The sequence below is a fragment of the Triturus cristatus genome, chromosome 9 (assembly GCF_964204655.1).
Source record: "Triturus cristatus chromosome 9, aTriCri1.1, whole genome shotgun sequence".
In the NCBI taxonomy this organism is placed as follows: domain Eukaryota; kingdom Metazoa; phylum Chordata; class Amphibia; order Caudata; family Salamandridae; genus Triturus; species Triturus cristatus.
The window spans coordinates 339,613,995-339,639,705 of NC_140592.1; the positions used below are offsets into that span (position 1 = coordinate 339,613,995).

At 48.3% G+C, this 25,711-nt stretch overlaps 1 protein-coding gene across 1 annotated transcript in view; it reads left to right on the top strand.

Moving 5' to 3' along the window:
• GNAI2 (G protein subunit alpha i2) overlaps nt 1–25,711 on the top strand; it is a 462,902-nt gene that overhangs the window by 409,803 nt on the left and 27,388 nt on the right. Inside the window, exon 6 of the mRNA XM_085625085.1 lies at nt 19,217–19,346. Coding sequence (XP_085481211.1) covers nt 19,217–19,346 — 130 coding nt within the window. The remainder of the gene's footprint in view (nt 1–19,216; nt 19,347–25,711) is intronic.

Genomic DNA, 25,711 nt, shown 5'->3' on the forward strand with positions numbered 1-25,711 from the left:
CGTTTCCCTTATTCTCGAGGAGGCGTCCATACAGTAACAAATACACAGTGCCCGTGGGCGCGCTGCCAACCACAGGAACCCGGGTGACGTGAAAAATTATAAATATCTGCTTATAATCAAGCCATTGACAGATGGAGAAAATGGCGCGCTGCTCGTCTCCCACTCCATCATAATGCTGCTGACCGTTGCCAAGACTGCGGGCGAAGGAGTGAAACAGATTGGAGGTAATGATTAACGCACAAAGCAACGTACCTAGGCCCTCCTACGACTACACTTTTTTCCAGACTCTCTCACTGCCTGCAGAACTGGCTGCTACAGTGTATCTAAATTCAGGCTTGGGAGTGTGGGCAGGAGGTGGTGAGAATTTCCACCATTTCCCACCCATTTCTCTGCGGCTGCTAACGCGCATTGACATTTGCGAGGGGACTCCTTTCGTCTTCTGAGGCCCATCCTTCAGGCCAGACATTTTTAGGGTAAATATAAGAGGGCATTATTACAGCGTCCTTACAATTAGAAAAGGTTATTTGCTTATTAATCAAACGCGGACTGGACAGGGCGAGCTGATAGCGGGACCTAAATAGGCCAATCCCCCACAGCAGGGATCCGGTGTGCTTGCGGGTAACAGTGGGGCATGCAGACTATGCAACTCTTTGTATTTAAATATTTTTATTTTTTAACCAATGTTTTACATCCCTTGGTGATTTACATGCTCTGTATGCTCTCATAAGTTATTTTACTAGCATAATGAATTGCATCTCTCAGTAAGTGTTTTTTTAGTGGATATTGTACCGACAATGTAACATGAAATCATTTTTGTTATGGTTTTTATTAACCAAGCAATACAATTTGACAATGAGTGCATGAGAGGGTAGCATTGGAGTCTGAGGCATCGTTTAATTTCTCCTTGTGAGAGGAAATGACACAATAGAAGGGGTGGGGTGTTTCAGGTATGTTTTTGAAATTTGTCTTGAAGCAGTCAGGTGGTTCTAGAAGGCTTTCCAACCATTAGAATGAAGAACCAGGGCAACGGCACTCCAGCCATGGGCCCTTGCATCATCGGGGCCCCTATACAGCCCAAGTTCAATAAATAACTGTGGGATATGGGAAACTCCGGGTCCCCTCATACTATTATGCAGGGGGCCCACCATCTTTTGCGTTACACCACTGACTCCACACAGGATCGTTATTTAGGGGACGTTGACCAACTGGAATTCCAGCCAAAGTTCAGGATGTTCCCAGGTATCTGGGAGGCGAAACACTTGAAATAGAAACTAAACCTCTGGCTCGGAAGTCAATGGTGCAACTTTTGTCAAAAAGACTTGGAGTGCATGCGATTGCCTCCAAGTCAGCAACTGTTTCGTTGAAATTAAAATGCGCAGCCTCTTTAATTTCGAAGGGCACACTGTGTGTTCATTTCGGATAAAATGCTTCCTTCCCTAATCCGGCTATACGGGGACATCAGTAAACCGGTCCTTGTCATGATCACATTTTGCTGATGAAGAGGGGTTTGCATTGCAGAAGTGGACACCACTGGTTTATCCTTGACATATTCCCAGTGCACACACTGACCAATAACATTCTAACCATTAATTTTGTGACTATCCCTCAAATACCACCAACATTTTCCAAATGCATGTGTTGCAGCCCACAGAAAACTGTTCAAGCAGGTTTATGTGGAGTGAGCCTTACAATCCAGAAGTCGTATGAAAAATTGCTAGGGTTGGATTTAGATATGTTCTTTCAAAGGATGTTTGTTGTTTAAATTTCATAGAGTAATTGTGTGTTCGAGGCATATGAGCTGCAGATTGTATACTTTTGCATAGATCGCCATCTGGTGTTGGGCTCGGATGTTTGCACATTGTTTTTGTCTTGGAAGAAGGTAGGTGACTCCTCCCTAGGACGATAGTGCGCATGGGCATCGACTCCATAATTAGATTGTTTTTTTCCGCCATCGGGATCGGATGTGAATTACTGCGCTCCGTTTCGATATCAGTTTCAAATCCCCCTTCGACGCGCAATCTCTCTCCACTCGACGGTATTGTCTCAATCGCGTTTCCCTTTTCGGCACGCATCTTAAAATTAACTCCTCGATCTTCGATGCGGGCATTTGGGTGCTAAGTTCCCACACAGACTTGCACGAGGTGTACACTCTCTGCCTCTCCCCGAAGCATGAAGATAAAAACTGCAAGGCCTGTGCATCGTTCAGGTCGAAGAAAACCATCCATGATCGTCGGGCTCGGCGTCACAAAATGTCTCGCGGAAGCAGTCCGATTCCGGACATCTTTGAAGCAGACCTCGATATCCAGCCGGAACAATCGGGTGATGAAGAACACGTCTCCGACAACTCCGAACAAGAGGTTGTCACTCCGGCTCAACGGTCGGTGAGTACCGAAACCCCCCTCTCGAAAAATAAACCGAAGGCTCCGGTAACACCCTCGCCCTCCGGCTCGGGTCAACACCGTCAACACGTTTCAGACGCCCCGGGCCCGGCTACTAAACCTAAACATTAGCCATCGGGCTCGGTCCAACCCTTTTCCGACGCTGGAAAGTCCTCCTCGGCACCGAAGCAACAAGTCAAACACTTGTCCACGCCGAAGACAGCTTCGGTGCCAGAGTCCTCGGTATCGAAGCCTAGCAAAGACAAACACTCAGAACCGAAGAGATCTTCGGAGCCGAAAAAGGCTTCTGACTCCAAAAAATCGTCGTAGCCGAGAAAGGTTTCGGAGCCCCAAAAACCTAAACAGTGTAAGACTCCACAGAAAGCCTCACAAACTCCCTCCAAAGAAGGTTTGGATCCAAAATCTTCGACACCGAATAAAGACATTTTGCCCACGCAAACTGCATCTGATTTAACTTTGTTTATTGACCCAAACACGGGCAAACTAGTCACCAAGCCTCCAAAAAAGAGGAAACTGGACAGTGCAGAAGAACCTGCTATACCTCTCAAACGACAGGACATGGGCACTAACACGTCCCCACCTCCTTCTTCCCCTCCAATTAATCCACATTTATTGATTTCTCCACCACACTCCCCACAACCTATATTTTCACCTCAACCATCAGATAGTGAGGATGACACCTGTAGAGATATAGACCCACATGGGGATGATCATTCACATAACATCCCACATGACGTAGACACTTGGGGTGACTACAATACAGATCCCGACCCACATCCATCTAAGCCGTCACCACCAGATAACAACACTGGGTTTGCACAATTAATTAACAGGGCTCCCCAATACCATGGGGTCCTTTTATATTCCGATCCTTAAGATGAAGATTTTTTGCTAGAAACCTTCGCACCCTCGCAAAAATCAACAAGCACCCTGACAATGTTAACAGACTTGCTAAAACATGCCCCAGAGGTTTTTAAGGACCCAGTCAGAACCTGGGTTCTCAATCTCAGGGTGGGCAAAAAATACAAGGCATCTCCCAATGACCCAATTTACATTAAAGCTCAGATTCCCTGGTGGGAACTAACGCACGCAAGCGTGCAAACTCACAAAGTACAGGCGACACTCCCCTTCTGATAAGGAATCCAAATTGATTGACGCATCTGGGAAACGTATTGCGTCGCAGGCTGCAAACCATTGGCGGATCGCCAACGCCCGAGCTTAATTGGCCAGGTATGACAGGGCTCACTACGACGAGCTTGAAAAGCTCATGGAACACCTTCCTGACCAGTACAAACAAAAAGCCAACGACCTTATCCAGGAGGGCAACCTGATTACCAACACATCAATAAAATGTGCGCTCGATGCGGCCAATGCCGCATCTCACGCAATTAACACTAGCGTCCTTTTGCGTAGACAGGCTTGGCTCCGGGCTGCTATTTTATATCAACCATTTGATCAGGAACATCTTTTCGGCCCCGCATTTGACACATCCCTAGAAAAGATGAAGGATACCGAAACTGCTAAGTCAATGGGGGCCTTACAGTTTCCTTCCCCGAGAGGCCCTTTTTGCCGCTCCTTCTACAGAGCCGGCTCCAAAACCATGGGTTCAGAACATCCCTCCTCCTACAAGAGCCCCACTCAAACATGTCAGAAAGCATACTTTCGTGGAGGCTACAGAGGCAACAATAATAAAGGGAGAGGTCGTGGCAACAATACCCCCCTACCACTAAACAGTGACTTCCCTGCACTTCCCCCCGATCATTCCACTCCTGTCGGGGGACATCTTTTACAGTTAATACCTGTCTGGAATTCCATCACAACAGACAAGAGGGTAAGACAAATTATCCAGTATGGTTATTGCCTGGAACTCACTTCCAACATTCCTCCCAGATGGCGTCCCATGTCCTCAGAACATCTGACACTTCTCAAACAAGAGGTTCTCTCTCTATTACAAAAACATGCAATAGAACCAGTCTCCTTGCCTCATCAAGGCCAAGGGGTTTACTCCCTGTATTTCCTAAACCCAAAAAAGGATGGCTCCCTCAGGTCAATACTGGATCTCAGACCGCTAAACTTCTACATTCAGTCAGACCCCTTTCACATGGTCACTGTCCAACAGGTGCTCCCAATACTTCAACAGGGCGACTTTCTCTCCACTCTGGATCTAAACGACGCCTACTTCCATATTCCCATTCACCCCGCTCACAGGAAATATCTCAGGTTTGTGGTAGACGATCAACGCTACCAATTCAAAGTCCTCCCATTCGGGATCACTACAGCACCCAGCATGTTCACCAAATGCTTCCCAGTAGTTGCAGCCCACTTAAGGAGACAGCAGATCCATGTCTTCCCTTATCTGAACGACTGCCTCCTAAAAGCCAAATCACACAGCTGCTGAGTGCAACACACACACAACACAATTCAGCCGCTTCACAGCTTGGGATTCACAGTAAACTTCGCCAAATCCCATCTCCAAACGTCCAGCATACAATAATACCTAGGAGCTACAATAGACACTTCAAAAGCTCTAGCATATCCCAATCCAGTCAGGATAAGTGCCATACAGGCTCTAATCCAAAAATTTCAGCCTCAACACTCACTACCAGCGCGAGTGTTCATGCAGTTAATTGGGATGATGACCTCCTGCATTCTCCTCGTCCCTTATGCAAGACTCCAAATGCATCCCTTACAGGAATGTTTGGCACGTTAGTGGAACCAGGCTCAAGGTCAGCTAACGGATCTGGTGTTGGTAGACGCCCGCACACATCGTTCTCTGCAGTGGTGGAACACACAAAACCTTTCCAAAGGGCGGCCGTTCCTCAACCCTGTTCCACAGACAGTGCTAACAGCAGACACATCGCTCACCGGCTGGGGAGCTCCTCTTCAAACCCATACCATCCAAGGCATATGGACCCCCAACAAAGACAATTCCACATAAGCTACCTGGAATTGTAAGCAATCTTCCTAGCGTTAAAATCTTTTTAACTCCACCTCCTAGGCAAAGCTGTCCTGGTACGTACAGACAACATGACAGCAATGTACTACATACAGAAACAAGGGGGAACACACACTCTGCAGCTTTCACGCCTAGCTCAGAGCATATGGAAATGGGCCATTCCGCAAAACATATATCTCCTTGCAGAACACTTCCCAGGTGTACACAATCAGGTAGCAGATCTGCTCAGTCTACAAACACAGCAGATCCACAAATGGGAATTCCATCCTCAAGTTCTTCTTCAATTCTTTCACATGTGGGGCCACCCAGAAATAGATCTGTTCGCCTCACACCAAAATGCAAAATGCCCAACCTTCGCGTCCAGGTATCCGCACCCAGGTATCCGCACCCATTGTCCAAAGGCAATGCGATATGGATTCAAAGGTCAGGCAAATTTGCTTACGCTTTTCCGCCTCACCCACTCATTCTGTTAGTGGTTCGGAAACTCAAACAGCACAATGATCCTAGTTACTCCAACATGGGCCCGACAACGATGGTTCACAACCCTATTGGAGCTATCAGTAGTCCCTCATCAAAAACTATGTCTCTCACCCAAGCTTCTCACTCAGAACCATGGAGAGATAAGACATCCAGATCCCAATCAACTCAACCTTGCGATCTGGCACCTCCGGTCTTAGTTTGGCTACCTAAATCTTCTGCCAGACTGTATGAATATCATTAAAGAAGCTAGATGCCCTACCACCAGAGCATGCTATGCAGCTAAATGGAAACGATTTGCCATTTATTGCACACACAACAAAATAAATCCACCAGATGCTTCTATTCAGAACATTATCTGCTACCTCTTGCATCTACAACAATGTAACCTAGCATATACATCCATTAGTCTACATCTAGCTGCCATAGCAGCCTATCTCCAAAACAGACATTGGTCTTTGTTTTGAGTGCCTGCTCTCAAAGCTTTTATGGAAGGACTTAAAAGAATAATTCCACCCAGAGTTCCGCCCTCTCCAGTGCGGAACCTAAATGTGGTCCTTACTAGACTCATGGGTCCCCCTTTTGAACCTCTCCACAAATGCGAACTACAATTCCTCACTTGGAAGGTAGCTTTTTTGGTTGCTATCACATCTCTCAGAAGAGTTAGTGAAACTCCAGGCATTAACCATACAAGAACCATTCTTACAAATCGATAATAACAAGGTGGTTCTAAGGACTAGCCCAAAAATGTTACCCAAAGTAGTATCTGCCTTCCATCTCAACCAGTCTGTTGAACTCCCAGTGTTTTCCCCTCAACCAGACTCAGTGGCAGAATGAGCTCTTCACACGTTAGACGTTAAAAGAGAAATACTCTACTACATTGAAAGGACAAAATCCTTTAGAAAGACCAAACAACTCTTTGTGGCTTTCTCCCACCTCATAAAGGCAATCCCATCTCAAAGGCAGGAATTGTTATGTTATGTTATGTTAAACAGGGATTTATAGAGCGCTCAGCTACTCAACAGAGTGTCCCGGCGCTATGACAGTAAAGACAGAGGCAGAGGATATGCCACCAGACACTTGGACTGAGGGGAAGTGGATTAAATTAGTTGTTGAAACATCCAGGTTTTTAATTGTTTTCTAAACTCCAAAAGGGAGGTAGTCTGTCTTAGGAGGAGAGGCAGAGTATTCCAAGCACGGGCTACTTGTACCTGGAAAGACCGACCTCCACAACGTGCTCTACAGAACCTTGGCGTAAGGATCAAATGTTGGTGGGCTGATCTAAGCGATCTGCGCGGGATGTAATAAAGAACTCTTTTACGCAAGTAATGAGCCCCTACCCCATGTAAAGCTTTAAAAGCAAGAGTTAGTGCTTTGAAAAGAATCCTGCACCGAACTGGGAGCCAGTATAATTTCTTCAAATGGGGCGAAATCCGTTCTCTGGCTCCTAACTTCAGGACCGCTCTAGCTGCAGAGTTCTGCACGACCTGAAGTCTGCTCAATAAGCTCTCCGGTATGCCAAAATACAGGAATTGCAAGGTGGATTGTTAAATGCATCCAAATATGCTATACCAAAGCTAAACGAACACTAACCATTCCCCCTAGAGCTCATTCCACACCCAAACTCTGGGCTTCCATGGCATTCTTAGGGAACATTACCCTAGATGACATCTGCAAAGCAGCAACTTGGGCTACACCATACACCTTCACAAAATACTATTGTGTAGATGTGCAGGTAAAACAACAAGCTAGTGTGGGCCAGGCTGTATTAACAACACTTTTTCAAACCACTGCAACAGATGCAGGTAGCCACCGCTAAGGAGGTAACTGCTATATAGTCTATGCAAAAGTATACGATCTGCAGCTCATATGCCTCGAACGGAAAATGCTACTTACCAGTATGCATCTGTTCTTGGCATGTAGAGCTGCAGATTCAGATACGCCTGCCTCACTGGATACCTCTATCTGTTCCAGTACTATCTTACTTAGATACATTACACATGGATATCTCATTCTATTTCTTACTACTCCATCGTAACCCTACGTGGCAAAAACAATCTAAGGATGGAGTCGATGCCCATGCACACTATCGTCCTAGGGAGGAGTCACCTACCTTGTGACTACAAAGACTTCTTCCACGACAAAAACAAAGTGCAAACATCCGAGCCCAACACCAGATGGCAATCTATGCAGAAGTATACGAATCTACAGCTCTACATGCCAAGAACAGATGCATACTGGTAAGTAGCATTTTCCTTTCCTTACTGATAAGTCCTGTTTCTACTATAAAAGAGATAAATGAAGTCTAGCTGTCTTCAAAGGGCAAAATGTTTCTGCAAAGACCGTTCTGTCCCTTCATTTTTATCAGCAACTGTGTAAGCAGTGATGGTGGGGGTTTGACGATGGGCAATGGGGAATTACAAGACATGCACCATCACCCCTATTAACATGCCTCCTAAAGTCTTAAGCACATTTCATCCTGTGACGGAGGAGTCAACCTTTCCTTCTTTTAACTTTTTGCATTAGATGCCATTGATTAACAAGAGGTAACCTGCACCACCATCCCCTTTGTTGTGTCTCTCTTTGGGGAGACAGCTTCTTGTGGTGTCACTGTGCCCAGCATGAGAATGGAGCTCTCAACTCATCCAGAGCTTTTCTCACTCCTCCACATCATGACGTCAGTTCTGTTGGCTGCCTCTAAAAGCTCCCATTTTTACTCATCTAGACCACTGTAAAGTCAGTCCCAAACACTCATTTTTGTGGGCATTGTTCATATCTTCTACCTCTGCTTGAATTTGTCTTTCTCTTAAGTTGCGAGTAAATGTTATTTGCCTGCCATAATCCGAGCTTCCTGACCAGTCTGGTCAAACATCTCCAGCTGCTTCTGGTGTTTTCAGGGCGAGAAAAGGATGGAGCAGTCAAAATAGAAGTTATGTTGAGCTGTAAATTTAAAACCTGAACAAATTCAGTAATGTTTGTTTTCCCCCATTTTCCACCCTTTCCTTGTATATGCAGTGGCGGCCGCCACAAACAACAAGCATTGGCTTAGCCAATAGGTCTCGCCTTTGGGACCTTATAAGTGTTTAGCCATGCAACAGTTGCATAACTAAACACTTATAAGGTCCCAAAAGCGAGACCTATTGGCTATGCCAAGCGGCCGCGAAAGTGAAAGTAATCGTGGTAAATGCGGCGCGCACGGCCGCGCACATGCACTGTAGTTCTAGGCTGGCCTGGTAGAACTTTTTGGAGCCCTCTCAATAAGTCTCGCCAGACCAGCGCATGTGCTGGGTCAGGCGAGACCTAAAAAGTGGAGGGGTGAGTGGCGGGGGCACTAGCGGAGGGGGGAGGTTTAATAATAATAAAAAATTGGCAACTTAACTTGAGCTGACGGCTGCCTCTCGCCTCGGTCTTCCTGTGCTTCCTGGTCCCAGCAGACACTGGAATAGCATCACAGACTCTCTATGCAATCCCTGCTCTGCTCTCATTCTACGGGAGCAGCGCAGGGATTGGCCTGAGTGGGCTGGTTTGATGCTCCGCTCAGGCACAAGGAGTCAGTGCTGTTTCTCCAACCCGGCCATGCAATACAGCTACGACGGCCGGCCAAACACGCATGCACACTTAGAAGTGCACCAACCAGTCCTCCTCCCCCTCCCATGGCCCGGCCCCCCCCCGCCCCTACCTACACACGCTGGCTGAGCCAGCAGGTGAAAAATAAAACAATGATAAAATATCCTTTTATTTTTCAACTGCTGGCGCTGAGCCAGTGGGAAAACGCTCCTCCGCCATTGAGGAGGAGCCGCCCCTGTGCTTATGTAATCCCAAGCACAGTGAAGATGCTCTCTGGCCGCACGTCCAAGCTGTAAAAACATATAAAAACCAAAGGAATTGTCGCCATTCTTCTCTGCCTGTGCGGTCTACGTTTCTGCTATGTGTAGGTAGATCATTGTTGGAGGTTATGTTGCGCCTTTGGCATTCTGCTACCAAGTCCTACCGCTCTCATTGCCAGTGCCCTCCTCTCCTGGCCTCGCGGAGCAGTGCCCTCAGCGTTTTGCGTGCACGCCTTCCCTGGCTTGTCATTTACGCCTCCCTGTATGGAAATCATGTGTGTCAGAGCCAAGGTTCTAAGGCTGACTTTATTCAGGTTCCAATTAATGTTTATTGGTAAATGGCACACATTCGGAAACTGATTATAGTGGCTCTTGAATACTGATTTCGATTAATTCTTTTTATGCGACAAAACTATGTAAAAAGCTGGCATTCAATAAAAGGTTTAAACAAAAAACAAACTGTTAATCGTTATTGCCTGCTACACTGTCGGTTTATCTGTGCCTTCAGCACTGAGCAACATGTGTGAGTTTGCTTTAGCAACAGGGCCTCCTCCGCCAGTCTCCCATTGTGCGAGTGATGTTTGTTGTCTAGTGGTTTGACCTTGTGTGTCCTTGTTGTTTGCCTATGTCCCACAGTGCTCCTCATTCCTTTGAATCCTTCATTTTTCTGTATCTCCTTTCAGCCCGGCTGCTGTTCTGAGTAATAGGAAGTCCCTTTTATTTTGTAACTTCTCATTGACCTTGTGGGATGTATCATTTTCATCTAGCCAGCTCTCTGCCGATGACCATCTGCATTTGTATTCATAATGCCAATTTCTTTCTTTATTTTTTTTAATTTTTTTTATTCACTTTGATGTAAAACGAAATTTGTAACACCAACGACCTTCCTGTTCCTTAACTGTTTTGTTATGTGTTAACTATGGCTTCATTGCTCATCTGTGTTTTTATATCAACAGTTCCGGGCTCTGTCTAGAGAAAAAAACTTTGTTCCTGCCATTGTACTAACACTTAAATGGAAAAAGCATTTGAGTTTGAGCAAATTAGGTTCATCATTGTTTATATCTAAATTTCTCTACCATAGATGTGCGTTCCACTTGGGAGTCTGCGCAAGGGTCATTACGCCCACCTCCCCCATTCATTCTACCTAGTCTGCTTTCCATCTTCTTTCTCCCCTTTTCGCTCCTTAAGAACAGATTAAGGGTGTGAATGGAGAATCTGGTTTCCATGCTCCGTCTGGATTTTGATTAATATACCATTAAAGTTTGAGAGGAGTGAGAGGAACAATTTGCTGATAGGCCCTCCAAAGTTGTCCAGATGAAAGCCACTGTCAGAGGCGTTGAAGTGTTGCTGAAACATGTTGGCAATATAAATGAGAGGATAATTAAAATCTTATAACATCTTAACTTTCCTTTTTAATCTTATCAAAGGTACCCTAATAGACTACTTTCGGGCATCATGAAGACAATTTTACTTTCTTCCATTCCCAGTACATTCTATCATGGGGTCCCTTTTACAGTTGAGCCCATCCTTTCAGAATGGGTCTGTGATGAGATCAGAATCCTAGGATGAAGCATATAACAAAATGTAGGTGAGGGCAACCCAGAAAAGGGGTGTTCGAACGTAAGAGAAACCAGAGCCATCTAATAGAGAAAATATTCCCCGGTTGCCCATTTTATTTTTTTAAAACATATTTTATTCGTCAATTAACAATTACAGCGCAGGGTTCTGTGGTCCAGAGACATCTGCCAAATCAGACATATGTAAACATGAAAGCAATGGACATTTTTATATGTAAAATCAAGGTGCATAACAAAGGCATGCTGAATGATAATGAATTATGCCCCCCCCCCCTTAAGGCCCACCCTCCCTCTCCCCACCCCCCTGAGATCGTTCTGCATCCGCTTTATCCTGCCCACAGTCTAAATAAACAAAGAATCCCACCCTGGTAGCATGCACCCCCATGACCCCCCCCCCCCCTCTCCGCACCTGTACTGTGCTAGCAACTACTCCAGTGAATGGGTCTCCGCCTCTGCCGGCGGCTCTAACCGTAAGCCCCGATAGTCTGCACACCGTTTCCAAATCTTTATAGTGCTTGTGTGGGCATCCCCTGGCCACGAAGATGGGCTGCTCCAACCCCATGCAAAAATCTAATACATTCTTCCATGCAGCCACTGAAGGGGCCCGCGTCGCCTTCCACTCCCTAGCAATATCTCATTTCGCCATCATAAACCCCAACAACATAAGATGTCGTTTGTAGACATTGCCCCCTATCCCTTCCATGATGTGAAGTAGGGCCAGCTGCGGTGTTCGAGGGAGTCCCCACCCCAGCACCTCCGAGAGGCATGAGAATACCCCCCTCCAAAAACGATCTAAGGACGTACACTGCCAAACAGTATGCAGGAAAGTGCCCTCCTCCCGATCACAGCGAAGACTCTCCGGGGAAGCAATCAGTCCCGCCCGCCACAGTCGTGTTCTAGTAAAATAGACCCTGTGGAGATACTTGAACTGAACCAAGCGGAGTCGCATCACTATTGCCGCACCCCGCGGAGCTGCCAGTGCCTCCGTCCAGTCCTCCTCCTCTAGGGCACCCACGTCAGCCTCCCAGTCTCCCCGAAGCTTTTGTAGTGTGGGGGAATAGTGAGTAACCAGGGATTGGTATATCCGGGAGATCTTCTTTTCTTGTAGGTCTCCCATAAAGACTTTCGCCTCCAGTGGACTAAATTCAGGGAGAGACTCCAAACCCTCCAGGCTAGGAGACAGGGCGTGGCGAAACTGGAGGTACCGAAAAAATTGGCATATGGAATTCCCTCTAGAGGTCCTGGAAGGGCTTTAGTGTCGTGCCCCTCATAACATCTCAGGGTTGAAATGCCAATGTCGTCCCATCCCCGTAAACCCCGTAGGGCTGCCAGTTGGGGCAGGCGCCCATTGTTCCACAGAGGGGTCTCCCGAGTCAGGGTATTCCACCAACTCATACGCCACAGGGCCTGCCTCCAAATGTGGAACACCACCAGTGTGACCGATGGCAGCGCAGCCCGCAACGGCGCCAAGTATACGAGTGTGTGTAAGGAGTGGCGCCCGGTGAGTTGCCGTTCCAGCGCATACGCCGGGTCTCTCCATACCACCACTCATTAAGAACCAGCAGATGCGATGCCTAGTAGTACGAGAGAATGTCCGAGGACGCAAGACCTCCGCAATAAGTGGACAGAAAGGATGTGCGCAGTGCCACGTGCACCCTACCCCCTCCCACAAAAATTGCCCAAGCACAGAATTCACCATCCGGAACCATCTAGGCGGGTTCGGGTACGGGTGGTTCTGGTAAAGGAGCTGGGGAAGCGCTACCATCTTGAATATTGCCGATCTGCCAAACAGAGTCAGAGGCATACGGGACCAAGATTTAAGGTCAGAACGAACTCGCTCCCACACTGGAGCTACATTCCGTTCCCAGGAGATTGCCGGTATATCTGAAAGGAGCACTCCCAGGTATTTCAAGCTCCCCACCGCCAACTGGACCGAGGACACCCATGCACCCGCTCTCGTTCGATCTCCCAGGGCCCACAATGTGGATTTGCAGGGATTCATATACAAACCCGACGTCTCCCCAAAAATCTGCATGATGCGCAAAAGCCGCGGCCCCGTCCTGTCCACCGCTGTAAGAAAAAAAAGGACATCATCCGCATATAGCGCGATCCGGTCGGACAGACCCGGGGCCCATTCAAATCCCCGAACCTGCGCATCGATGCATACTCAACGGCTCCATGGCTAGGGCGAAGAGGTATGGAGGCAGGGGGCACCTCTGCCTTGTGCCCCGTCCTATGGAAAAAGTGGAGGAGGACGCGCCAGCCACCTGAACTGACGCTGTTAGCTCCATGTAGAGGAGCATTATGTAAGAGAGGAAGCGGGGGCCAAGATTGAGTCTCCGTAGTAGTGCGAAGAGGTAAACCCAGCTTAGGGAATCAAATGCCCTGTCCATGTCTGCCAGGAGAAGCGCCGCCGGCTCTCCCATATGCCGTATGGCTGCCACCGCCACGTGTGCCCTCCTTATGTTGTGCCTGGTCGCCCTCTGGGGCATAAACCCCACCTGGTCCGGGTGTACAAGAGCAGAGATGTGGGGCAGAAGACGATTGGCCAACGCCTTGGCCAGGACTTTGGCCTCCACGTTTGAGGGAAATGGGGCGATACAAGGCATGTTGGTCTGGGGGTCGGCCGGGCTTATGGAACGCCACTACCTCCGCATGCCTCCAATCTGGAGGTAGTAAACCCTTTTCCCAGGCCTCCTCCACTACCGCCCGGTAATAAGGGGCTAGCTGCACATTGTAACGACTGAAGAATTTTTTAGGAAACCTATTGGGTCCAGGTGCCTTACCGGGATTGAGCTCTCCCAGTGCCACACCCAACTCCTCATCAGTCAAGGGGACCTCCAACTGGTCTCGTACCTCCTCTGGCACCCTTTTGGGGGGGCAAGTCTGCAATGAACTTATCGATGGTGGATTCTGACAAACATTTCCAGGGGGCATAGAGTTCCGCATAGTATGCATCGAAACTCTCCGCTATGGCGGAGGGGTCAGTAACCGGCGTCCCCGCCGAGTCCAGAATTCGCGGTAGGGCCTGGGTGTGGAAGGCCCCGGACAGTCGGTGCAACATCTTGCCAGACTTGTCCCCCCCATTGGTATACCCTGCTGCGCATCGCCAGCCAGACCTGGCGTGCCTCGCCCAGCTACAGGACGGCACAGGTCTGTTGTGCAAAAAGCAATTGCCGCACGTGCTGATCCCTCCCTGCCTCCCAACACCGGCGCTAGAGTTCCTCCACGTCCGCCTCTGCGCTAGTCAGTTCCTCCTGACACTTCCTGCGGGCCATCGCACACCAAGATATGTCAACCCCTCGCAAGGTAGGCTTCATCGCCTCCCACAACGTTGCGGCACCAGGAACGGACTCCTAATTAGCCGTCAGGTACTGGGCAATTGCTTCACTCATGTGTCCCATACTCTGCATTTTGCAAGTGCCAAACTGATAAACGCCACCGAAACGGTTGTTTCTCTCTGCCTATATATAGCTCAAGGGACACCAGAGAGTGATCCGAGAGGCCGCGAGGCAAAATCTCTACCGAAGCCACCCTATCGACTGCCACCCGAGGAACAAAGAAGTAGTCAATTCTGGATAGTGAGTTATGGACTGCCGAGAGGTATGTGAACCCCTGCCGATCACCATGCATACGGCGACATACGTCAATCCAGTCCAATCCCGTCACTAACTAATGCAGTTTCGTGGGAAGACCACCCCCGGGGCTACCCCCAACTCTGGTCCTATCTTTGGCCAAATCCGTAACATCATTCCAGTCCCCACCCACCACGGACAACCCATCTGGCATGTCGGCCCACAAGGAACGCAGTTTCTCTACCAGATTCCATTGTAGGGGGGGTGCATATACACTGCCCAATATCAGGGGATCGTCCCTGACCCTGCCCCGGATAAATAGATAGCGCCCCTGCGTGTCAGTCCACTGTTGTATGTGCACATAGGGGACCATAAGCTGTACTAGGATCGCTACTCCCTGTGAACCCCTTATAAATCCAGCCTGGAAGACCTGCTGGAATCCATAGCGTTGCAAGCAAAGGGCCTTCGTGCCCAAAAGATGCATTTCCTGCAACATAAGAACATCGGCCTTAGCCCTCTTTGTCTGGTGGAGTATCGCCCCGCGTTTGATTTTATCCAGGGCCCCACGCACATTCCAACTGATGATGCGGAGACTGCCCTGGGTTATCCGGCTATCATCTGGCACTCCAGCCATGAGGGGGCGCATGCTCCTGCAGAGCGGATAGTGAACTGTGGTGGTGCATATGTAGAGAACAACAAGCGTCTAGCGGAATTGTGATCTGGAAACTTAAACAACCCCCACCCAACAAACGCCCCACCCCATACCTCAAAAACACTGAAGTATCTGTCGCAGTAGGGCTGGTCCCCAATCCCCAACGGGGGGGTGAAGACCACCCCAACCAATGGATCCCCAACTCACAGCCCATGTCCTCTGGGCATGTCTCCGATCAACACGGTCTTGGCGTAGAGACCAGCCCACATTGTGAGCTACCACGGCTCCACAGCACCCCATTGACTACGTACATTAGGGTTCAAGAGTTTGTCGCCCTGAGGTAGAGCCCCCCCCCCGAAAGGAGGCGCTGCAGGACTGGGAGCGCCGCCGGGATCTGGATCGTCTGCTGCTCTTCTGTTGACCACCTCTCTCGATGAAGAATCGGACTCCCTTCCAGGCGGCGTATGTGGCCTCACCCGCACCGTCTTGTCCGTCCATTTCAATACCTCCTCCAGGGGGGTCGAAGAAGTGGGTGCGGGAGCGAAATACCACCGAAGGCGCGCCGGAAATAGTAGGGCGTATGGAAGCTTAAGGTCTCTCAGGCGGGCCTTCGCCGCCGTGAATGACTGGCGCTGCTGCTGGACTAGTCTCGTATAGTCAGGAAAGATAAGAATGCGGGCATTATTGTATTGCAGAGGTTCCTTAGCCCTAGCTTGCTTCAGGATAGCATCCCGATTGAGGTAATTTAACAGTTTGGCAATAACTGGCTGTGGGCGAGCCCCCACCGGGGGTTTCTGCACGAGCGCTCTGTGGGCCCACTCCACAACAAAACACCGGGACATGACCTCAGGGGGAAGCCAGCTCTCCAACCATTTCGTAAGGAATCGTTCCATGTTGCCCTCTTCGCAGCCCTCCGGAAACCCGACAAATCAGAGGTTGTTGCGTCGAGCCCTCCCCTCCGCATCTTCAACTCGAAGCGCAAGGCCCTTTTGGACAGTCTCCATCTTAGCAGCCTTCTGCTTTAATACGGTGACATCATCTTCCACCCCAGAGATCCAGGACTCAGCCTCCGAGATATGGGACACCGCGTTGCGCAAATCCTGCCGCAACAGCATGAAGTCCGCACCAACTGCCCCAATTTTTGCGTCCAACATGTCCCTGGATGGGGTGATAGCAGCCATGGGGGCTGCATTTTCTGGTATGGCTCCCGACGGGCCCCCGTAGGCCCCAGCCGCCGACCACAGACCAGTGAACTTGCTTGGTCGATCCGTCATCTCCTTTGTCCCTTGTCATGTCTGCCCCTGAAGACCCCACACAATCCCAGGAAGGGCAGGGTGCAGGCGCGGGAACCACCAGCTGCCGCGGTCCGACCAGAGCGCCGAATGGGCACCGACCAGAAGGCGTTACAAATCCACAGGGCCAGCAAGACCTCTCAGGGGCCCCACCTCACCAAGGGCTCCCGGACACGTATGTGCGTTATAATTTACTGCCGGGGCGAAATCCCTGTAGATGAATAGAGTCGCGCACTCACCCCCGCCGTGCGGCCCCACCAGGGGTAATAACAGCCACTAGTCCCAGCAGCCCGATGCAGGCCCACACGGCCCAACCGACCATCGGTGTGGGCCCCCCCGCGATCCCGGGTCAACTCTGGGGGGGGGGGGGCGGGGGGGACAGAAAGCTAGACCGCAGACTTCACAGCCCCCCCCTTGCGGCTCGACTGCGCCGCTGATCCCCCACTACCGCATCACATACAGGAGGGGGAAGCGAGCAAGCCGTCCACAGTCCAGACGGGCACCCCTGACAACACGATACGGGGGAGGGACAGAGGCTGATCCCAAATCACCGGGGCTCTGACCCCGCAGTCCGATTCTGCCGCCGATCCCCCACTAAGCCACTGGGAAGATGAGGGAGTCCCTTAGGCAGCAGGCCAGCCCCACGCAGCCCGACCGACCGCCGATGTGGGAGCCCCAATGGCCCCGGAATAGCTCAGAGAGAGGGGAGAAAAGAACGGTTGGCAGGCCTCCCAGCCATTTTCCCCGCGGTCCGGTTGCACCGCCGATCCCCCACGCAATGCCAGTTATCCAAAAGGGGGGGCCGCACCGTAGATTTCAAGCCTGCAACCCCCTTCAGCAACCTCCAGTGCTGCCGTCCGCCCTCTCCTCCGGGGGGGGCCCAATCACGGACTGCGGCCCCCGCCTCACCTGCGCGGCCCGATCCGGCTGCCGGGTCTCCTCTGCAGATTGTGTCCCGGGCCAAGCTGCAGAACAGCGGAGCAGCGCTCCGCACCCCCTGCCGGCCATCCAAGCCCTCCACCGACACCAGGGCTCTCCGATCCAGTCGATATGCCGGTGGGCGGGCCTAGCACGCCGCACGGCCCCCAGCCGCCTCCGGTGGCCCGAAGCACGACTCCCCGGCTCCACCACTAGTAGTCAAGCCTCACTCCAGGCGCAGTCCGATCACGCCGCCAAGGATCGCTGTAGGCTCCCCAAAACCACTCAGGGCGAAGATAGGGGCAACATAGTGTTGCTGGGCCATCTCGATGCGGTCTCAAAAGTCGGGGGAATCAGGATGAATGACGGATATTCGGTGGGCTGGACGGAGCTCACTTAGCACACGTCCGCCATGTTGGCTTGCCAAGCCCCCCCCCCCCCCCCCCCCCCCCCCCCGGTTGCCCATTTGGTATGCTGGACCGCATTGTGGCATGTGTATTTTGTCTCCACCTGAGTAAAGGGTGTTCTGAGTACAGGCCAGTTCAATATTTATGACCATCCACTCTTTTTTTAAATAGGTGCTGTGGAACAGTAACCCTTCTAGACATGCACCGCCCTTTGATTTTATCCTTGCCCCATCTCCAACAGAATAAAACACTTTGCTGAGTGATGGAGGCAATTTTAAATTCACTTTAGTCACACTTTCAAGATCTCCGATCACTACTGCTAACACCAGCAGGTCTCCCTCCAGGTGTAAGAAAACATATTTTAAGACCCTATGATGATGCTTTTCACATTGGTACACAAGCGGAAAATCAAGATATACTGCCGTGGTACTATACAGGTGAATTAGGGTTTTTAAAGACGGTTAACATTCCAGACCCTGGTTACTACACAGGACAAGTGATCCATTCTCCTATGATAACTTGTCAGTCACTAAGAAAATCTCATCTAGAATGGAGAGATTTCAGTGCCTGTGTTTCTTCCCAATCCTCAATCTCTTGTTTGAATAGTATCTGATGTTCTGGGTCTCTCCTTCTCCTTCCAAGTCCTGGTATCGCCACGAGAAAACTGTGTGACGACGACTATGTGGATGATCGTCCAGAATGTGGTAGCTCCCTTACAAACTGCAAATCACATTTCACTAAAAAGGGCACATCTGTTACTCCCACACCCAGGTAGGTGAGAAAGCAACAATCTGCTGTATCGGTGACATTCACAGTGATGAGTAATCAAAAAAAAAATCTTTAATTCAATAATTATCTTCATTTGTACCTTTCATGTTTCTGAAAATACTTGCAAATGTAGCTTTCAATTTAACCTCCTGTCAGAAGGGAGGGTACATTTCCCCCCCAAAAAAAACTTTCTTCAAAGCAAAACTTTGGGAAATAGATATGACAATAATACATTTGAAAAACATACATTTCAGCACTTGTTCATTGTCGTGAGCTCCATCAATGCTGCATATAGTAATGTAGATTGTGTCTACAACTACTTTACGCGTTGAGTTTCTAGTGTGTAACCTTGTCTCTTTCTTTCGCAGGATGTTTGACGTAGGCGGACAGCGGTCTGAGAGGAAGAAGTGGATACATTGCTTCGAGGGCGTCACCGCCATCATCTTCTGTGTGGCTCTCAGTGCCTACGACCTGGTGCTTGCAGAAGATGAAGAGATGGTAAGAAGCCGGCATAGGATCCCCACTCCTGCTGTGGTTAGAAGTATGAGTTGTGGGCTAGCAGAATGAACAAGTTATTTCCCCCACTGGGAATATGCTCCCTTCTGTTATCTGTCCTTTTCCTATTTGAAGTTTTTGAATATGGAAGCATGAGTAAAAGATTATGACATTCCTTGGTGGCCTTTAGGTGTTACTTATTTCCTAGCATAAAAACTAAAGGTATGTGGTCCAAAGGAATAGATTAATGACCAATGTTCTTGTGTTATCTGAAGGCTTCTCATTTCATCTGCAAAATTCCCCAAAACAATACTTTGTCTTTTTGCAGTGAAGTTTGTGTTTTTTTCTGTAATGTGCCATGGTAGAGCTGTCCTGCGGCAGCTCAGTGATGACACAGAACACAATGCGACAGCAGAGAAAGCGTAGAGCCACACGGTTTAGTGAAACTTCTGGTATATTTGTCATTGATTTAATAGAAACCCAAAGGATAAGTGTGAGGGGCAGAGAGAGAGAGAGATATTGATTGCCACTAGAAGAGATGAGTCCTGGAGTTAACATCTAATGAAATCAATTTGGTCAAGCAAGGTGATGGACAACAAGAGAGAAGCGGATGAATTATGGTGTATTTCAGGATGAGTAGATGGAATCAAGCTGTGGATCATTACTAGAACCAAGGTGTTAAATATAGTGATTTGTAAATGAGGGAGGCAGTAGCGGCCGGTCTTCTGGACTGCTAAATGAGCGGCGCGAGGCGTGCGGGGGGAGGGATCAGGAGGGGTATACGGGTCGCGGGTGGGAGAGGAAAAAACTTATCTGCAGCCCTCCCGCTGCGCTCTTCTGCACCTCTTCACTGCAGCAAGGGAAGGCACAGACTCTCAGAATGTCCTCAGCCAATCCTGAAGCTGCTCTGACACATGAGAGCAGCTTCAGGATTGGCCTGAGCGCCACGAATTGCGCACCAAGACCAACTGTGAGTCTGTGCCTGCTCTCTCCAACCGAACTTTGTTGCTGGGCTGGAGAGAGCTTTCACTGCGCATGACTGTTTAGCCGGCCTGAGACGGCCGGCCAAACCGTCATGCGCAGTGATGAGAGTTCACTACCACTCCCCTCAGTGTCTGTCACTCTCAGGCTCCGCCCTCAAGACTCAGCAGGAAAGGAAAAATAATACGAGGGTTAGTTTTCGTTTTTGTGTGGGCGACGCTCCTCTGCCGTAGCGGAGGAGCCGCTGCTGGAGGGAGGACCGCAAGCATTTCACCTTTCTTTCTTACTGCTGTGCAGTGCTTCCTTCCACTTTCCTTGTTCCTTCATTGTCTGTATCCCAGAACTATATAAATAAACCCACATTATGGCTGCAGGATGAGCACATGCACTGATTCCAGCAGAGAGCAATGGAAGGGCCTTCTTGTTCCTGAGGTCAAAAATACTTGTATTGCAAAATGGGTGGAAACGAGAAGAAAGAGTTCTCGGTCCGCGGGACCCGCCCATCACAAAACTATACTGTAAAGTCGGATTTTTTTCCTCAACTAAAAATGTTTAAAGGCATATTTCTTAAAATGGTTTGTTAGATTCCCTCTTGAGCAAGAGGCATCTGACTTTAGACATCAAGATACTATATGGATAAATATAATGAGCATGTTAATTCTCCACAGGTTCACTTTATGATTAACTTGAAGTTTTGATGAACAATATATAGGAACTTCATGAGTGTTTATTCTGTGCAGAACAATGGACACTGAAAGAGTGCAAAACTCACAGAGACCTAAGAAAATAGTAATCCCAGTGCCAAAGTGAATCCAAGGACAAAATCAGTTACATAGTTGGCTTACTAATACTAGCATGCCCTGCCAAGCACCATGGCACCACTTGGCCCGAACACCAATCTTCGTCTGACTACCTAGCTCCACAATTGGCTGGTCCTAATCCAGAATTGTGCAAGTTCATTAATATTCAGACATTTCTTTTCATATGTTGGAGAGCTAAGTGATGCTTGGTCCAATAAATCGTTTAGCTTTTTGGTGCACGTTAACGTAATAGGAGTTTCCATTCCGTGCCCAAAGACACGGTTAGGGATATAGGCATGTTCTAACATATGCAGTAGTCATGTATGTGAAGGTTGCACCTTGTTTAGTAAATCTTCAAGCCAATGTCCTCTGTTAATTGACCATCACATTGTTTAAACATATAGCCCTTACGTTTGAGTTCTGAAGTGGGGGAAACAATGTAACAGCCCTTGAAGAAATGCACTTACCAAAATCTTTAGGTGCGATTGCTCGAATATTAAGAAATTAATAAGTAAAAACTTTCGTTACATCAAATATTCAAATGGCTGTTTTCCGAGTAAGGAAACTTTTGGAGAGCAGACACTGCCAAGTTCACTTGAGCACAACCCCAGCCCATACTATTACAAAACACTCACTTCAGGCCCCCCCCTAAATCCACATCCATATCCCAGCTGAACTCCAGCATTGGACTATTACTTTTAGAGTTGATATGTTTCCCTTTTATATGTTCTCCATTTTATGTCTAGAGTCATGAGATGAATTCATATGCCCGCCCAACATCATGTTACTCCAAAAGCAATGGCTTCCTGAAAAACTGCTGTTGGTATCATTGGTAGTGCAGGCCCTGGTATCAAACTGCCTGCACCTACTGAGTCCACCAGCTGTATTGCACTCTTGAACAACATGGCTCTAGCTTTAGTGAGACACAAACACAGCACGGCAGCTGGTCGTCCTTCGTGAGAATGTAGAGAGCTCTCTTCTTTAATTAAACGTCCTCTTTCTACCCCTTTGCTGACCCATATTTTTTCATTATACTTTACCGCCACCTGGTGTTCTTTTTTGTTTGGCCCTCATCACATGTGTGTATTTTCCCGCCTTCCTATAACATCCCTCCAGTGGCACTGTTGAAGGAATCTGCTGGCTGTGAACATGTGATTGGGCAATATGCCATCACTCACTTACTCACTCACTCACTCACTCACTCACTCACTCGAAGACAGCCAATAGGTTTGGGGGCAGACCCATGGCCCTATGCTGTTGTGGGCAGAAACAAAACGTTAATGACACTTGAACAGGTCATTGAGTTAAGAAGACTGGCCAACAGCCCCTCTGTGTATGAATATATATAGGGTGTGGAATTTTATAAAATATCTACATATTCAAGGGGCAAGATGTGTTAGAAATCTACCTATTGTGTATTAAAAAAAAGGTACTTGCCCCGTTTGGTGCAAATCAGTGAGATGAGACATGGTGGTTGCATTGTCATGATGCCAGAGCTTTGATAGGACCCATTCAAATGATGGCATGGTGTGAGCACCCTAGAAGAAGACCCCTCACATCACTGTTTAGAGGCCTATGAGCTAGGCAGTCTTAGAAAGCGCAGACAGAAGCTGCACCGCTTCCATAGCTCAGCAGCATCGGCACACAATGATGCCGGCAGACCTTGCCAAGCATATCATATGAAGCACACCTAGAAGTCATTGTAGTGTGAGACGAAAGATGGAGCTGAAGATTAAGCAGGGTAAACTGTCAGCTTGCAAACCACAACAAAATTCACAAAAGGTGGGGCCTGAGGGTTTCCGCATTACTCTGCTCTTCACAAGGGAATAAACAATGCATGAGAGTAAAGACAGAAGTAGAGATTAAACAGGGACTGAGGTCATCTGTGTGAACTCATCATTAGCCATTCAAAGGGAGTCGAGGAACGTCACTGCGCCACTGGCGTAACGAAAATTGAGGGGGCCTCCCTGCATAGTATGAAGAGGGGCCCCCCTCCAGGCTCAATCAGTAGCTCTCTGGCCAGAGTGCAGTGCCGAGGGGGATCCCTGGAGCTTGGGGCCCCCCGCACCGCAGGGGCCTGTGTTACGCCTCTGCACTGCGCGTACAGCATTAAACGCATCACAGTAATTGCCGCATGAGCACAAGACCGAGGTGGAGACCACATAGAGAGTAGTCTCTGTTTGTCAATATGAAGCAACAGCTACGCGGTGGCGGTCCAGGGATCTCCGCGCGCAAACACCTTGAACCTCGATTCATGGACGTCAATCTAAGAATAAAGTTGGGCCTGGGATTGAGATTCAATATTCAGTTGCGACATTGCACAGTGCTACAGTGGACCTCATACAGCACACTAAAAGGCAGAGCTGGGGATTGGTAGTCTAATGGTCTGTGAGCAGGACGCCTATGGGGAACCCATAATATACAAACTAACAAGGGGAGAAAACAATACCAGGGACTACGGTGCTACAGTTTACTTGATAAGACTCATTGCACCATACAATTGCACAATTGATAAGGCCCATTGTACCACAATAGGTTGCTCCAGTTCAGTTGATAAGGATCAATAGTTGGGAAACTCTGGACCACACAGCTTTGTGAAAAGAAAGGAAATTAATGAGCTACAAAAACCACAGAACTCATAGTCGTGTTGTCAGAACTCAGCAACATTTACACAAAGGCACCTTGGGGTTCCTCACAACGCATACACAATATCAACTCATCACAGTGGAGCAGTCCTAGCGTGGAAGCAAAGTCAGAGCTGTAGGCCAAGAAGAGTGTATGGACAGCCATCCTAAACCTGCAACGTCCACACAAAGTGCAGCTTGGGAAAGTTAAGGCGCCTACGGAAAGATTACGCGTTGGAGGGAAGTTATCATACTGTGAGACCAAAGACCGAGCAGAATTGAAAAGATTGCCTAGGGTCATGCAATATTATACTACAACATCTACACAAACTGCCGCCTGGGAAATCTAGGGGATGATGTAGGACAGAGACGCTGGAATACAGTCCTACTGTGAGAGCAAAGACCGCTGAAGACTACAGTCTATGGACAGTTGTCATAGCTCAGAAGCATTGATATAATAGGCTTGGGGATTTCACAGAGTGCACTGAATAAAACTCACAACAGTGGTGTTAATACAGCTTGCAAGCAAAACCCAGAAATATTCAAGTCCTGATTCGTGATTTTAAGAAAAAGGTGACCTAGTAATCTTGAATTCATTTACTTGCACACAGTATTACCCCACCACACTCTGTTACATGTGGAGTAAATCTCATGCAGGGGTTGGGAAGTGAGCAGTCCAGGGCACGTTCAGCCTTCGCAGTTCTTGGGCAACTACAGGTATATCAGTTTGCAGACTTCATGCAACCTTTTCTGCCATATACATGGATTTACTGCAGGCCAGGGCCAGAGAGAGTACTTTCTGAAGGTAGGACATAGAAAAAGTGGTCCCCCCCCCCCTGGAAATTTGTTTTCTTTTTGGAGAAAAGAAATGGGACGTGACTACTTCATCTCCATAAGCACTTTAGGTATTTGCAGCGTTCTGGTGAAATTGGCAATGCCCAACAATGATCAGATTTTGAAAATGTGTACGGTTTTTGTTTCACAATCTTTGTCAATGCAAGATGTGCTTACAGCAAACCGTATTGCTTAGTAGCACTTGACTGAAGAGTAAAACCTTTGCATTAATGACCCATATATACTACTTGAAACGTATTGCATGCCTGTGTGTTTGTCTCGCTATACCAGCAAATGATTCCTCTTTCTTAAATATGCGACACAGTAAACTTGCAACCTGGACTTGTACTATGGGGGTGGAGTCTACTTGGATAAAATGGAAACGAAGACTTGTTTCCTTGACCTCAAACAATATGTTCTGGTTGTCAATATCTAGACGTTTCACACCACTGAATGGATGAATATTATTTTTTTCTTCCGGAAACATGAGGGTGGGGAGGCAGCTAAAGCTGTCTCTAGGCCAGACCTAAAAACAAATGGTTGTCATATTGGTCCTTCATCAAGTAGTATAGGAATAATCTGGACAAAAGATAAAACATTTTTATCCAGAACTCCTGTGTTGACTGAGGAAGTATTGTGGTGTTTCCATAATGCAGTAGGCAGAACTCATACGAAACTGAAATATAGATAAGAAGTGTGAATTTGTAGTTCATAAAACAGGCTCAACTGACACTTCTAAGGAGAAGAAAAACTTTCAAAGGGTCTCATGATTTAGTACTTTGTATGCTGCGAACTGTTCTCCTCCTATTTAACAATGCTTACTTGATCACGAAGTTTATATGAAGGAGGATATATCAACTGTAAACACTCTGCTGTTTTGACAGGGTGTTAATATATGTATGCAAATATCCAGTATACTGTATTAATTAAACAAAGTAAGGTACATAGAGACATAGGCGTAGTCGGTTGTCCTGACAGCGCTTGTCGGCTGCTATTTTCAATTCTCTTCTTTGTTCTTGATGAATAAGCTTTGCTTCCAATCCCCCGGTCAAGAGAATTTGCATTGTAAATGGCTGCTGAAAATAATACAGTTCTGTCAATCAGCTTTCCTCTCTCTCTTATTTACAAA